The sequence below is a fragment of the Ochotona princeps genome, chromosome 19, assembly GCF_030435755.1.
Source record: "Ochotona princeps isolate mOchPri1 chromosome 19, mOchPri1.hap1, whole genome shotgun sequence".
In the NCBI taxonomy this organism is placed as follows: domain Eukaryota; kingdom Metazoa; phylum Chordata; class Mammalia; order Lagomorpha; family Ochotonidae; genus Ochotona; species Ochotona princeps.
The window spans coordinates 24,729,715-24,746,682 of NC_080850.1; the positions used below are offsets into that span (position 1 = coordinate 24,729,715).

The 16,968-nt window shown below is 36.2% G+C and overlaps 2 protein-coding genes across 4 annotated transcripts in view; both read left to right on the plus strand.

The window, feature by feature from the left end:
* The first annotated feature begins 5,962 nt into the window (after nt 1–5,962).
* LOC131482644 (ovomucoid-like) lies at nt 5,963–10,126 on the plus strand. The gene is made up of 5 exons (XM_058677637.1): nt 5,963–6,031; nt 6,440–6,516; nt 7,823–7,860; nt 8,807–8,916; nt 9,759–10,126. The coding sequence occupies exons 2-5, from the start codon at nt 6,450–6,452 to the stop codon at nt 9,811–9,813; spliced, it is 270 nt and encodes an 89-aa protein (XP_058533620.1). The 5' UTR covers nt 5,963–6,031; nt 6,440–6,449; the 3' UTR covers nt 9,814–10,126.
* A 2,274-nt stretch (nt 10,127–12,400) lies between these two features.
* The window catches only part of LOC131482641 (sperm-associated acrosin inhibitor-like), a 58,255-nt gene continuing 53,687 nt past the window's right edge, over nt 12,401–16,968 (plus strand). For 2 of the 3 annotated variants that reach the window (XR_009247187.1, XM_058677622.1), the window contains exons 1-4: nt 12,401–12,645; nt 13,427–13,464; nt 14,277–14,395; nt 15,513–15,622. Coding sequence is in view for 1 of the 3 variants with exons in the window: in XM_058677625.1 (XP_058533608.1) it covers nt 12,582–12,645; nt 13,427–13,464; nt 14,277–14,395; nt 15,513–15,558 (267 nt within the window). In the remaining 2 variants the exon portion in view is untranslated. The remainder of the gene's footprint in view (nt 12,646–13,426; nt 13,465–14,276; nt 14,396–15,512; nt 15,623–16,968) is intronic. The other variant, XM_058677625.1, reaches the window with a different exon arrangement.

Below are 16,968 nucleotides of genomic sequence, written 5' to 3' on the forward strand. Positions count from 1 at the left end.
GCACCAGTAGGCTGGGACAGACTTGAAGGCTATGTGCATAGATTTCTACTTGTGGATCATGAGGACAAGAAGTACTGGTGTCTACAAAGCAAACTGATGACCCACCGTGTTCCAGAACATTTGGTGAATTTTGATTTAAGTAGATACTGGTCTTTGCAGATGCCTCTACCTCTATTTCTCAGAAGTCTTACGTGTTTTATATTTCTTGGGTATCATTTTTTGGTCTGGAAAATAACAATATTCCAAATAATAATCTTTGCAAGACCTGTGCCTCCCATTGTTCCATTTATTGCCTTGCGCCATGTCTCAACTCTGACAAGTCTGAAAATTGACCTAAAATTCAACCTCACAGACTTTAAATTACTCTGTGTTGTTAGTAGTCTTGTTGTTTTGTGTTCTTGCCCCAAACTGAAACCCAGGTCTGACATTTATATATAGCTTCTTTATTATGTCCACCCTCTCTCGACACTCTGCCCTTTAATCTCCTCTTTCTTCCAAGTGTCCTTCCAAGTGTGTTTTAGAATCATTGTTTCTAATCCACCAGAACATAACTCTCTTGAAATCTTGATTGTGGCCATAAGTTTGGAAAAAGTAACAACATTAAATATAGGATTTATGCCCATGAATGTCCTTCTTTCTGACTTGCAGGTTAATTTTGCTGTTTTAGTTGTGTGTAGACATTTCAAGAATGGTCTAAAGCACTGACATAAACTTATCTCCTACTTAAGTTCTCCAATAGTTCTTAGTTGCTTGTATTTTGGGGATATTTGTGCTGCAACTTGGATATGGAAAAAGGAACATTTCAGTTTGTGTAACTAAAGTCAGCCTGGTAAAGTTATTCTGCCTTCCTCCTTAACCTTAAATACATTATTGCTGAGTGAAAGAAAGCAGTCTGAAAAACTAAGCACTATATGATATTCCAAAAAAAGGAAGTACTGTGGAAACCATAAAAGGCCCATTGGCCACCAGGGATGGAAACAGGAGGAATATGGATACACAGGGCACAGAGTAGCCACTCTAACAAATGTGATATAATATTCATTAGGATTTTAATGCATATTGCCCTTAATCTACTTAATATAGAGTATTTTTCATGTAACTATCTTTATATGTGTTAGAGAATATTTTTCATATCTTGTCATGTTTTGAACAGAATCATTTGTTTTCTTGATAAGTTGAACTCTTTTATATTTTGAATATTAGCCCCTTATCAGATATGTGATTTGCAAGTGTTTGCTCACACTCCCTAGGTTGTCTTCCTCCCTTTGTTAGTTGTTTCTTTTGCCATGCAAAATCATTTTAAGTTGATGCAAAACCATATAATTCTCACCATTACAAGCCTCTACACATAGTGTCAATAGATGATTTTACAAGAGTATTTATCAATTCTGTTTTACTTGCTAAGTTATCCTTATCCATTTGAAAGGCAGAGAGACAAAGAGACAGAGAGAGAGACACACACACAGGGAAAACTCCTTATCACTCCACCAATGCCTGTAACACCCACTAGACCAGGCAGAACCTGGGAACAAAGGGTTCAGTCTGGGTCTCCCATACAGATGACAGGAACTCATGAACTTGATCCATCCCTTGTGGCCTGCAATTGTCTGCGCTGGCAGGAGGCTAGAATCTGAAGAGGAGTGGAGACTAAAACCCAGGCATTCTCATGTTGGGAGAGGCATTGCAAGTGAAATCCTAGTACCTTGTGCATCCCAAGTGACTTCCTAGCAGCTGACCCATTCCACCCCCCCCCCCCGATTTTCTCACAGCTTTCACCTACTCCTCATTTCCTCAGTCCATAGTGTATGTCATATTGATAGACACAGCCAAGCATAGGAGAGCAGTTTGGAGACATGGACAGAGGTGTGTAGGCGCTGTAGTAGTAAAGATACTGTCTAGACAAAGTCACTTCCTTCCATTGGCTCAGTTTGTGACCCAAGCCTAATTCAGGTGTGTTATGGATATAATGATAAAGAAAGAAAGCTTAAGACACTCAAGGAATGGAAGTAAAGAGTGAAATGATTTAGAAGGGATCAGGCAATGCAATATTACTATTTGTGTGTCATATAAGGGAACTTGAAAATTTTGATGGAAAACTGATTTTTAAGATTATTTGGGCATAAACATTTTGAATACCTTACATAAATTTTTCTTATAGTGCTTTTTTTATGAAGTTTTTCTTGACTCCTTCTATATATGTATTCTTTAAAATGGTACCAGATAAAGCTTATGTTTTACTTCCACTCTTACAAACTTTTGGAATATCCTAATATTGTACTATTGGGCTCGTCATATCAGGATGTTATCTAGATATTAGCAGGAAAGGAAAAATGAGGATCAGAATTTTGACTATTTTCTAGTCCTTATTCATAACCTACAAAGTGCCTACATTACAATAAGCCAAAGGAATGGCACGAGAGTTACTGCCTTCATGATTCTTAGAATTTTACTAAAAGCAAGCTACAATTTTTTAGTAGTTCAGCATTATTCCAATTAATGTATATCTGTTAGGTCTTTAAAGTACCATTAGAAACCTAACTTTATTAAATTACTACTTATTTTGGTTTATCAAACAAAGAAATTGATAAAATTTAGTTTTGTAGAAGTAAAGTAGTAAGAAAACAAGGCAAGCAATATGCAACAATCCAGGAGGTAGAAAGACCATCAGCCAGGAAATGTGGCAGTTGATAATCTTATCGTGTGTGGGATTGATATCAGAAGAACAGAAGGAATTTATTCCACATAAGATAGCAAACAAATAGAACACTTTATTCTGTTTGCCTGAGTTAAACAGGAATGATCAAAGGCCTACTGTTAAAAGATAACTGAGTCCTTAACCAAAGGGTACTTTTATTAGGGAGAAATATTTGGCTTTTTTCTGTTTCTTAGAGGGCAGAAAAGGCATGTTCTCAGAACCTAAAAAAAAATGTCAGCATAGAAGTATGATATCCCGCAGGAAGAGATGGAAACTTTACAGTCAGAAATTACTCAATTCTTATATATTCATAATGGGGCTTTTATGTTTTGATTGCAGCCCATCTTATAAAATACATTTTAAGTTGCATTTTAAGTTGCACAAATAGATGCAAAAACATATCTTAAAATTTTTAACACAGGGCCCGGCGGTGTGGCCTAGCGGCTAAAGTCCTCGCCTTGAAAGCCCCGGGATCCCATATGGGCGCCGGTTCTAATCCCGGCAGCTCCACTTCCCATCCAGCTCCCTGCTTGAGGCCTGGGAAAGCAGTCGAGGATGCCCCCGCGTGGGAGACCCAGAGGAGGTTCCTGGTTCCCGGCTTCGGATCGGCGCGCACCGGCCGTTGCGGCTCACTTGGGGAGTGAAACATCGGATGGAAGATCTTCCTCTCTGTCTCTCCTCCTCTCTGTATATCCGGCTTGCCAATAATAAATCTTTAAAAAAAAAAAAAAACAATTTTTTAACACAATTGTAATCATGCTTTGTGATACATTATGTTTTCTATTTTACTTTTTTTGTGGTTTTTTGCTTCACCGTATACTTTATAACCTGATTTGACTTCACAACTTGTTAATGCATCAGGGTCTGTAATATAAAATGTGTTAGACTGCTTTTGAGAGTTAATAATTGAATTTTGCAAATGTGTGTGTGTGTGTCCACATGTGCATGTTAATTTCTGCCCTGTTTGGTGTCACTCTGATTTTAAAGTATTGCAAAGGACATTTCTTCCAGTTAGGCCCCTTTGGGTCTCTTCCCCCAACCCCCTCCTCGAATTTGTAGGATGTTATTGGTGCATGGAGAGTCCAAAAGGAGAAAAAAAAAAAAGCCACAACATGGAAAGATAAAGCTAAGTCAAAGGCAAGAGGTACAAGATTAACTGTGTGAATATATCCATTCATTAGCTTTATTTGCATAGGATCTTTTGTTTTTCACTCTGAGAAGCTATACACGAACTCATATGCTGAAGTTGTAACTTTCCTTTTGAAGAGAAGAGAGAGAAAGAAAGAGAAAGATCTTCCATTCACTGCTTTAGTCATTAAATGGCTACAATAACCATTAGATACCAAGTATTTCTCTCTCTGCCTCTCAAATAATAATGATGATGATAATAATAATACTTTATTTTGTTGCCAAAATTTTAAAGTCTGTGACTTTTTATAATATCAGATTTCACCAAACTTTGAAGATCCGCTCATATTAGGTTAGCATTAAAAATAAATAAATAAATAAATCTCTGCTTTAGCTAAAAATCGATACTAATATAAGCTGAACTTTTTTTTCTTTTTTGATTTTCATGATGCGTTTCCATAGCCTCAGGGATTTTCTCTTACCCTCTCTCTGTTCCCACTCCTCCCAAGTGATTTCCCCTATATTATTGCAATAGAATAGTCCTCCTACAACAGTTACAAGTCCATCATTCTGCTATTTAAGAGTATCATGATGTTGTAGGTATGGACAGTGATAGAAAGCCTATCATTCTAGAGTCAAGATATACTTAAGTTTCATTAGGAGTCCATCTTTTATTCAGGAGTAGCATGTCTTCACTTCTTAGTATGGTAGTCTCTGTTATACAGTTCCTCTAGATGAATGTATGAATACACATATTTAGCTATATACTTTGCATGTAGACAGCCTTATATCAGAGGTAACATGATATAAGTCAGTACCAAAAGGACAGACTTATATCAATGAGCAGAATGTTCTCTAGTTGAAACTATATTATTACAAATGGTAGAATTTATACTTTCATTTCATGTATGACATATGGCAAGGATCCAATTCCACTTTTACTAATGCCTTTTGTCAAAAATGATCCTTTCTACTTTCTTGCACCCTTGTCGTATCTAAACTTCAGTTAATTTTTTCTTCACATTTCATAAAACTGGTATGGAACAGTGCTATAACCAAAGGTTCTTTGCTAAATATCAAGTTTAATTACATGAAAAATGCAGGTGACATGATAATGACTTGTATCTCTAATATTTGTGAAATGTGTGGGACAGAAATTTTTCTTCTGCAATTCAAAATCAAGAGATTCTGTGTTAAAATGTCTGAATAAACTGTCAAGTTTACTCTGAGGTGGGTGGGTTTGAATTAAGGATTTCAGTTTCCAAAATTGCCGGAGAAACCAGAATGTGAAGATTAGTTCAATGAAATCTTCCCTTACTTCAAATCCCACAGTGGTTTCCAGTTGACTCTGGGATGGAGACAGAATGTGCTCAACTTCTAATGTATGGCATTGCCCAGAATGGTCTCAGCCTTACTCTCTAGACTTTCTCGAATCTTCTTGGAACTGTTCACATGTATCTTGTTTTCCAGTACTGGTTGTCCTGACACTCATCTGTGAGATTTTCAAATACACCATGCTGAAGCCTCATGCACAAACCATTGATTAATATGCTGGGGATGTAACTAAACGCTGGTAAAAGGTATCCAGGTAATATCGCTTTCTGATTGAATTTGTAATGTATTTTTAACAAGATGTTCCCATTTAGGGAAATGTTTGATGGGCACACAAGAACACTCTACATTAATAATTGCAGTCTTATTACATGAATCTATATTTAACTCAAACTCAGAGATCCAATAGAATCAAATCTCTGTTAAGTCTGATATGACCTCAGAGCAGATACTTGTCTATGCAGAATTTCCCAAATGTATTCTTCCTTTTCTTGAGTTGATTCTGTTGGCTATTGTTGCACAGTAGTTAGAAATATATTACTACTTACACTTTTTTTCTATCATTGGACATTTCCAGTCTCACCCCATATTTTAGAATGCATGTGGTCAAATTTTCCCTCATGCTGAGGGAAGATCTATTGAAAAATAGGAGAAATAGTTCTTATGAGATACTTTATGACCTCCAGGAAAGACACAAAGTATCCCTGTCCCTCCTATCTGCCAGTTGGCAGCCCTTTACCCATGAAGCTCCCTACCAAGAGGCCAATCAAGGAAACTCTTGTGCTGGGTGCACTTACTTGACTGAGAAGAAAGGGTGAATAAAACACACAGTGTCTGGAGCTGTTGCCCACACACTACACTGTGCTCCACCTCCAGGTAGGTCAGGTGGCATACCTAGAGCAGCACTCTGGCTTCCAGCATTACTGTGAGAACCTTCATGTCCTTTCTTTCCAAAGTCCTGTTGTGACTTTCTGAGTAAAATCTGAGTTTCTGGTGTGTATATTTCCTTACAGGTGGAAGATTGTCTGTGACCTGACCCAGAGGATGGGGAGCATAAGCCACTGCTTTGTAAATGTTCCAGGAGACTTATCCTGGGGGTCTCTAAGTTTCTAGGAGGCCCTGTGTGCACATGATGTGTGCTTTTAATCTGGAGGTTAGGGAAGGACATCAGGGAGGAGATAAGAGAGGTGGAGTTGGATGGTGCTTTCAACTATGAGATACATTCCTGTGGCCAAGGAGCACTGATTCCTGTGCTACAAACATTCTTAAAGTTCTCTTCCACAGACTTACTACAATGCCTTTCTTCTCACCATGGATCACAGCAGTGTTTATCATTTCCTTGACATTCCCTTTTCATTCTGGTGAGTATATCTTCCAGCTCTGGGTGAAGCATTTTACATACAGTAAAAGTAGGGAACAATTGTTTGACTTATAACAATTGATTGGACAAGATTGTCTTTTAGTGTTTGCAAGCTGTCAGCTGGTGAAATAAGACAGAACATGTTTCAGATGTCTTTTTCAATTTGCAGCTGTGGATCACTTTTCTTTCATTGCCTACTTTATAGCTAAAGAAGTATTTAGACTGGGCAATTTACCTTACACTTTTATTCCTCTGGGATGAAAGATATTTACGTGTCATTTTTACTCTTATGTTCACATTCCATGATGGTTAAATGCCAAGTGTACACAATCGTATGTCTTTACACCTGGCGTTTTTTGGCAATCCATTGTTTTATGTGTTGTTTTAGATCAAGGCCTCATTTTAGAAGAGTATTCATTGATCTGTTTGTTGATAAATTATTTTCTTAAAATCCCACTCTGTTCTTGGTTTTTAGAGTAAAGTAATTATGAGGAATCAGAGCCTTCATATTGCAGTTGAATACTACTGTGTTAAATACTAATGAAAATCTTACATATTGTATGACGTGACATGTGATGGGGCTGTAATGCACTCATTGTCTTCTTTGACTGTGCTGTCTTTCAAAAAAAATGGAAAAAATATTCTATAAGAATGTGAAAGGAGGGCCCGGCGGCGTGGCCTAGCGGCTAAAGTCCTCGCCTTGAACGCCCCGGGATCCCATATGGGCGCTGGTTCTTATCCCGGCAGTTCCACTTCCCATCCAGCTCCCTGCTTGTGGCCTGGGAAAGCAGTCGAGGACGGCCTAATGCATTGGGACACTGCACCCACGTGGGAGACCTGGAAGAGGTTCCTGGTTCCCGGCATCGGATCGGCCCGTTGCGGCTCACTTGGGGAGTGAATCATCAGACGGAAGATCTTCCTCCCTGTCTCTCCTCCTCTGTGTATATCTGGCTGTAATAAAAATGAATAAATCTAAAAAAAAAAAAAAAAGAATGTGAAAGGAAAGTCAATACAGGAGAATCTAGTGTAATATTATAAGAGTAAATACTATTTTCAAACATCATGTGAATTTTTAAATTACATAGCATTCCAAGATTTGTAAATCATTTTTTGTGATTAATATTTTAATACTACCGAAACTCTCATTTTATACTTGCCTGCATAGTATCAGTACACAATTTGCATAGGTTTTTGCTACTAAATGTAGGTAATTCACAGCATAGAGTATGCTATTGTCTCCTTGTTCTTTTTCAAAATTTTTTCTTCTGTTTTTTTGTTTGTTTTTTTGTTTGTTTGTTTGTTTGCAGAACCTTCTTTTAACTATCAAACAGAATATCGCCTGGAAGTAAGTTAATACTGATTAATTATTAAGTTGGAAATGGGAAACGATAATAGAATATTTAACAACAAACTGCACAGACATCAAACAAAGAAATGTAAAAACAATAGGCTATTGAAAACCCTGCTACGTTACACTAAGGTCTATATGTTTAATTTTTCCAAAGGTATAAAACCATTTGGCTTTACTGACAAGATAAAGCTCATCAGTTTTTTAAAAATTCTGTAAGTGAGCATAAGCTATGTTGTATTCAGCATCTAATATATGTGAAAGATTGTTCAAGTAGAATCATACAGCCTAAGAAGCAAAAGGACCAATAGAAACAGTAACACAATTATAGCCTTATGGATGAATAAAGTTATAATTTTAATATACTAATATTTTACAATATTATATGTAAGAAAACAAAATGAATTACATTTCTAAACATCTAGATAAAGACCAAAGAAGTTATGGAAATTATATCTTGTAAGAGCACAGTATTAAAATGTAACTGATTAATGGAAAGCATTAAGAAATTACATGTAAAAATAGAGTTGCGTAGGGTGGTACACTTATTATTTACAAACAATACATAAATGGATAGAAATATAGTATTGAGAAAGACAAAAGAAGGATTGGTTTTATGATTTCTTGTTTCACATAATAATTCAGCACATTTGACTTGAGGATAAACTGAGGTGAGAATTAAGTGAAAGGAGATTGCTAAATTATAAAAAAATGAATTCAGTTGCATCTATTGCTTTTTAGAATTAATATTGGGTTTGTTAAGTATAGCAACAGTATTTCATGCTTAGCTGACTCATGGGTAACTCAATTTTTATTGCTAAAGTTTGAAACAAAGTATAATTATTCCATTTCTTTATCTGGAATTTTGTTTGGGAATGACGAAAAATTTTGTTGAAAACTTCTTTATCTAATAAATTCAATGATGGCTTTTTCTGTTCAATAGCCAAGCTGTCAGAGGTATTCAAACTACATTTGCACCAAAGAGTTTGATCCAGTCTGTGCAAGCAATCGCCAGACTTATGGGAATATATGCATGTTCTGCAGTGCAAAGCGGTAAGAATAGCAGATTAAGCAGCAACTCCTCAACAGAAATAGAGAGACCACCACAAACTGATAGTAAAAAAAAAAAAAAACAAAAAACATGTTTCTGATGACCTAGGAAAGACGTGTCAAAGATAGCTGTCGTATCTATTTTCGTAAAACCCACAAGAATACACTTCGACCTCTCCCTGAAGCTCTGTTTCTAAAGGTAGTTTAAAGGAAGTTTTATATTTGGCCTCTCAGTATACCTGTATTGCATAATACATGTAAATACATAAATCAGTTAATTTAACTTAGTTTGATTGTTGCTAGTTACTGCTGACTGCAGAACTCAAATCCCTCACATTGGGCCCCATAGTACTAACAAGGACTCCTTCCGAGTTTGATGACATCCCTCAGTTCTTCCTTCGACTACAGGACATTCTGGAACATTCCACTGAATCTCCATCCCTATTTTCTGCACTCTGAATGTGTTTGCTGTGAAATGTTCTGCCTGGCTTCCTATCTATCCCACCGTTGCTCTCACTCACAGGTGCTTTCTCCGATGAAGCCTTTGTATGTGTAACCTGCAAACTGGCTTCTGCCCCTGGAGATACTCAAACAAATCCTAATCCTGTCCTCTTCCATGGATGAGCAAGTCCCAAGATGGAATCAAACTAGGTTGAAGAAAGGGCCAACAAACCTTGTGCAAAGCTAGAGAGCTAGTAGGACTGATCTGCGTGTGGAATTGGAAAACAGATTCTGAGCTGTCCCACGTTCAGATGCTCATTAAGAAGTGTTTTATGCAGTACTCAGTGAATTTAAAATGTTCTTTCCGCCATTTATTTTTCTTCTCCTTGTCCTCTCCTTTCTAGAGCGAGTAAAGGTGCAGTTTCATTCCTTCGTTATGGCGTTTGCCAGTCATCCTGACCTACACATTTCTATGTCTTCCATTGCAACCCCATTTATGCTGGATTCTACAATCAACTAGAATCTCCTTCATTAGCGTCTTTAATTCCTTGATGATCAGGTGAACACATCTGTGGTACTTAAAGTGGTCATGGGTCTTTTCCAACACTAACAACCTGCAACTGAAGGATCTTTATTCTCAAGGTTCAATTTTTCAATAACAACCTGAAAAACTACAGTCTTAATTTTGTGTTTGAATATAGCATAGTACAGTTTTTAATCATAAATGCTTTAATGAGCAAAATGTTAAATAGTTTTACCTTTTCAAATGTGCCATTATTGTTCTTTGTGTTTTCTGATAAAGTAATGTGTTAAAATAAATGACTATTCTTTGTATCTATAATTTATTATATTCACAGGTGAATGCACAGTACATTACTAGAATATTAGTTAAAACTAAAAATATCTGGATTGCTCTTTACCCTAATGTATCAGTTGAATAATTGAATGAAGCGTTAATTGAGTAAAGCATCAACTCAATAACAAGATGTACTTTATTCAGAATATGAAATTAGTATATTTACACATAAAAGTACGCTATGAATTCAGAGCAAATGTAAAAGTCAATGGACAATAATACACAAAATATTAAAGGCAATTTCCATATGGTGATGTAATTTTACAGGTTTTTCTTTCTCACCAACTTTTGGGATCTTTTATTTTAGTAAAAAGCATGAATTAGTTTCAAGAAAAATTCCTCAGCAATACAACAAAATTCCTCATGGATTTTCCTGCTAATTAATTCTGTGCACCCTAGCATTTTCAAATAATGCTTAAAGGATAGCCAAATTTTCCTTCATATTTTGCATTGAAATTGTCATTCAGTAGTGACTTTATTATGGCTCAGAGAAAATGTGGATTTCTCTCACAATGTCTTCATTAGCATAGCTTTACAGGAAGTCTTGCACTCAGATAGCTTGAATTATCCCTCATTGTTTCTCTACTTTTTTATGGTGTTAGCTATTCTAGGTGCTTTGTCTTTTCATACAAGCTTGTTAGTTCACAAATGTTTCTATGTTTGGAATATAAAGTAACAGATATGCAAAAAAAAAAAGTAGAAGATATCTTCCATGTGGGAAAGTGGGACTGAGTACTTGGACCATCATTAATTCCTTTTCCAACATAAGAGCACAAAGTTGGTGTTGGAAGAGGTGTGGTTGAGACTTGAACTGGCAATCTGATATGAGATATCTGGCAAGATAAACATTGACTTAAAGTGTTATGCCACAGTTTAGCACCACCCTCTAACCCCATACAAACTTGAAAGCCAGATTGTAAATAAAATGAGCTTCTCTAATATAGGTTGTAACTGAATGTGTTAGTCGATTGGACTGAAGAATAATGACATTTAACAATGCTACACTGTTAAGCATGAGCATTTGGCTCAGCAGACCATGGGTCAATCCTTTTGCCCCCTGTCACCTGGTGGGAGACCCACTTTATTGGTAATTAAGTCATAACTCTCACTGGTAACAGCATTCACTGAGAAGCAATAGATTGTGAATTTTCCTTTGTGGTTGTACCAGTTTACTTTCTTTCCAAAGGTTCACAACTATTCCAGTTTTTGCACTTCCCTGCCAGCTCTGTTGCTTTTTTAAAAAATAATATCCATGTGAATTTTTATGATGTTGTATCTCATTATCAAATTGAAGATCACTTCTGCGATGATGGTGAGTGATGTTCAACACCTTTTTATAAACGTATTGATCTTTTGTATGAAAAAAATCCCTTATAGAAAATCTTGTGTCCATGTGAAGCCCTTCAGGAAATTGTGCAGTATAGAAGTTACCATTACAGAAACTGTGGTCAAACAATCCTCCTACCTTTTTTCTTCCAAGCTTAACCTTCAGTTACTTCAAAATGTTATAAGAGTTCACATTAAACATTGGAACATCTCAATTTGGTTTGCCACTTTTTGTTGCTAAAATCTAAGGGAATTTGTAGTTAGAAATAACAAAAGTTTTATTGTCTTGTTTCACTAGTTTTGCTCCTTTTTTATTCAGTTGCATGGGTAATTTCCTATTACTTTCTTATCTGAGGATCTGTAATAATGCTAATTGTTTTCTCTCTTCTTCATCGTTCTGGGTACATCATGACCTATTTTGCAGCTCCCAGAGAGAACACACAATACCTCTACGCCATGTTTGCCCTGAGCATCTCCCTTATTCCCATTGTTTCCCTCCCTCACATATCAATGAAAGAGACTTAGTGGGAAGGTGGCAACTAAGGAGGGGGAGTGAACTAAATAGTCACAGTCTGCAAAGCTGGTGGCCTCAGTTCCCATGAGGTCTCTGCATGAGGTAAGTCACAGGCAGAACCAGGGAGCTGCATTTAGTGTGGAGCATGGCTGCAAAGATTGTTCCCAGAGAGTGCCAACTGAAGGCACTTCCTGTTTTCAACAGTGTATGTTTCCTGAAACAGACATGTTACTTCTGGGCTAACAAAAGGGTTGAGAAAGCAAGCATGTAATGTTTACCTTTTTAAACTGGACTTGGATCTCTCACAGGAGCATTGAGACTTTTTTGCACATTGTATTCATGTTAGACTTGGAAGTATAAAAAGGAAAATAATTGCCCTTCATCAGAAATCTGGGCGTTTGGGGCAGTTCATTTACCAGTAGGAGTGTTTCCATGTGTGGAATCTGATTCTGTTTGGACATTTAATGTTGTAGAATTGATTCTTGTTCATAAGTTAACAGCCAGAAATTTTCACTCACAAACTTGGAAAAAATGTCTTTCTACTCCTCATGGATTAAAGTTGTTTTCATCATGATCTCCGTCTTCCTTTATTGTGGTGAGTATATTTTTTGGTTCTGAGTGAGACACATTTCATATCCTAGAAAGTTAAAACAACATTTACTCCTCTTTCGGCGTAGGGAGACAGACTATTAGGGTGATAATGTTTGATTGGTAACCAAACAGATAAGGTACCCGTGTCTTTCTAAGGTTACGTCAATACTTTCTTTTACTCCTCATAGTGGAGAAATGGAGAAAGAATGAGTTAGGATACAGATATTTGTTAATTACCTTTATTAATTCTTGACTGAAGAAGCAAAAATTTTTCCATTGGGAAGTCGTATTGTTCTGATTGTGTTACTTACTCTGAGTCTCCTAGAATCAAACCTATTTGTGTGAAAAAGATACAAACTGACACTTCAACTTACAGTATTATTTGAACCTTAGTAAAAAGAATTCTGTAGGGCACTGAGTTAAAGTACAGAATTAGAACAGTTATTTAATTCATGAAGTACTGTGTAAGTTTCATGTTTGAATAAATCATGTAAAGCATTGTCCCTTTTGATAAAGATATCAGTTATAAAGCTAAAGAAATAATGCTTCAAGTAATATGTGAGATTGATTTGGCATTTGAAATTATTTTAAAGTATTTAGTTTGTGAACTGAGATTTTATTACTGCCATAAGAAATAACATTATTTTCATTTTTCATTATTGGTACAACTATTATTTTGATAACTCTGTAAACTAAAGACAAACTCAGCAACTAGCCGAAAGTTTCGTGACCTTTTTTTTTTTTTAGTTTCTTTCATGTGTGTATTTTTCTTCATTCTTTTACAGAAACTTCCTTATTTGTTAAATCAGGTAAAGAACGAAAGGTAAGACAATCTGCCAATTGAGGCAGCTGAAAATGTAAATTATTCACATTTTTGTGTTGTAATTGTTAACAAAATTTAGCAAAAAAATACTCAGACAAAATGTTCCCTCAAATCATCAAAATCTATAATGTCAGTGTGTGTTTTGAACAAAATCATTCAACCTCTTCTTAATAAAATAAAAAACCACAAATCCTGTTTTTGCAAAAACCTATTTGGGGGAATAAATGTTGTTTAACCAGCTCTCAGAGTGAGTCCATCTTGTTCAGTAAACAAATGTACGTTTTTTAAAGCAACGGGACAGTTATCTTTTAACATCCATATATGTGCAGAGTAGATTATTACAATGGTGGAAAAAAAAGAATTAAAGCTCTCAACATTCCAATGGAAAAGGTTTATCTAAAATGTAGGTTATAAAATATAAAACAGTGTTTTATTCATGTAAATTCTTATACTGTGACAACCATGTTGTTTGTGTTTTGTGGAGCAGTGAAATTATAGAAACGGATGTGGAGAGAAAGTAGAAAATATAGTTTTGATACTTATTGGTGTGATAAAAGAAATCATGTGAGATAGCAGAAAGGAGAGAATCCCTGGATAATGTCAAAATTGCATTGGCTTTTTCTAAATAAGTAGAGATATAAGATATTGATAATTTTTAAAAGCAAGTTTTGGTTATGCTAAAGTTTATGGTTGAACCTAGCATATGTTCTTTATCCTGCTTTTGATGTGTGGTATTTCATGTTAGAATTAAAGAATATTTTGTCTAGATGTTTGTTGTCTCACAAATTTCATGCAGTTTCAATATTTTTCAGCCAGATTGTTTTTTATATGTGTTTAAAAAGCAACGTGCTTGCACCAGTGAGTCTAACCCAGTCTGCGCATCCAATGGCCGAACGTACCGTAATAAGTGTGTTTTCTGCAGCGAAAATAAGTAAGAACATAATCATACATATTTGCTCATTGAAACGAATGAAGAAAGCATTACATCAGTTTATGATATTGATGCTTAAGACATGGTATATATACAAGGCAACTATAAAGATGTGCATCCAACATTTGAAACTTTCCCTGAGGTTTACATTTCTTAAAACATTTGTTGGCTCTTATCCCTCTATATAATCATGCTGGATTTCCTAAGCTGTGGAAACTAATTTTGTTACGCTTTATTAATGGTATACTACACACCAGTGTTATGAAATGCTGAAATCTTGAGGCTACACAGCAAATTTTGATGAATCCACACAAAAAAAAAAAAAAAGAAAAGAAAACCTTGCAAAACTACAGGTACCCTGAATCAGAAACCATTGGTGCATTCAGAAATCACAAGGCAATTTTCTGAAGCCTTCTTTGGATTGTAGGGCAGCATAGGATACTTGTGCCCTATTTTCTCACTCTCCTTCTGAAGGAGTGTCTGTTAGCCTTCCTGCCCGCCTGCCTGTCCCCCCCAACCCTGTGTTGTTTTCCCTTGTAAAAGTCCTGGAACTTAGTTAAGCCCAAATGTCATCTCCTTCTCAAGGAGCACTTACGTGATTGCTAGTCCTCTCCTTTCTCCAGTATTGGTCAGTCCCAAGACTGAAAGAGACTAAATAAATAAATGGAAAGGTTGGATGTGAGGGCGATCTGGCTGCTCCATTGATCACCAGGGTTGATTTGGCTGATCTGGCTGGCTAGGCGGGTGTCCCCTTCCTCCCTCACCGCTCCATGTGTGTCCCTCCTGAAGCTGTGCGCTCAGTCAAAGAGGATGACCATCCCTGCTAGAGGAGGACCGGTCTTCAGTCAAGGGTGTATAAGTAGCTGTGCTCCCCTGCTAGAACCTCCAGACAAGCTCTCAAGGTCCATAAATGGAAAGGTTTAGTTGTCCCTAAAGCCCAGCATATGTAAAACTGGTGCTGGGAATTGTCCAGATTCTTGTAAAAAAGAAGCACATCTTCTCCATTGTTTCCCCAAGTTCAAATACTTCTTATGGAGATGTCTCTGTTGCATTTCCTAGAGAGTTGAGCCCATTCCTTTGATGATTTACTTTTCATTCTCCTTTTTTTCCTTTGCAGGATTTTAGGTGAAAAAATGAAATTTGTTCACTATGGACGCTGCTGAATTTGGGTGGAGCTCTGCGTCTTCTTGGCTATAAGGTGATCGCGTTCTGCAGTGGAATCTGCAGGTAGAATAAGTAGCGTCTCCTCAGTTCCAGTATTGAATTCTACAATCACCACAAACTAGTTTCTTTTATCTTCATGGTTTTACTTTTTCTATAATGTTTTTTCATTTACAATATAATGAAAGGCTACATAAAGAATTCAACAGATAAAAAGTAATAATATTATAATTCAACAGAAATAATGGCAAGGACTATAAAAAATTAAAAGGTTTATATCATTAGTATACAGTAACTTTTTAAATTGTCATAGATCAATGAAATTAATCTTTGTCAAATAAATTGCTAAGAATGGTATACCGTGAGCGTGACACAGTAGCATAGTGCCTAAGTCTTTGCTTTGCATGCACTGGCATCCATATGGGCACCGGTTCATGTTTCAGTTGCCCCACTTCCCCTTTGGTTCCCTGACTGTGGCCTGAGAAAGCAGTCAAACATGGCCCAAAGCCTTGGGATCCTGCACCTATGTGGGAGACCCGGAAGAATCTTCTGGCTCCTGGCTTCAGATTGGCTCGGGTCTTGTCATTGCCACCACTTGGGGCGTGAATTAGTGGATGGAAGATTTTTCTCTCTGACTTTCCTCCTCTCGGTATAACTGCCTTTCCAATAAAAAAATAAATAAATCTTAAAACAAAGAATGGTATATCACAAACAAATTTAAGATTATTTAAAATACTGCCCAAAAGTGTTTCTGATTGTAGCTAACCCCTCTTACTGACTTCATCTATTCTTACTAATCTGCAGTATTTGATAATGATTTTGCCTTTTCTGAACAGAATGAACAACTGTATAGTCTTTTAAGCTTACTTTTTGCATTAAAGTCGCATAATGATTTAAGAATTCTTAGTGGTTGTGCCTTGTGTTAGTAGTTTACAATTTTTATTTTTTGCTATTTTTGAGATACATTTTAAATTAATATTATAGTCAAACGAGTATTGCTGCAATAAATAAAGCATTCAACAGAGTGAAAGTCAAAATACCATAGAGTTAAGTAGGAATATAGGTAATTATATTACATATATATATGTACATATGTGTGTGTAGGTAATATATATAGGTAAATATAGACAAGAAGCAAATAAAAAAGAGTCAATTTCACTCATAGGCAGTACATTTTAAAATGTTCACAGATGCTGGGAATTATGGAGGGTTAACAGCCTTAATGTTTTCAGCAAGATTGAAGACAAGGTTCGAGAAAATGCTGTATATGCATCTGAGCTGATACACACAGGCATTTCTTTATTTATGTTTTAGTTTGTTTGCTGATTAATTCCACTGGGGATATTTTTCACCAGTTTGTACACAATTGAATCATTTGTTTTTGGCTATTATGAATAATGTTTTTGTGAACA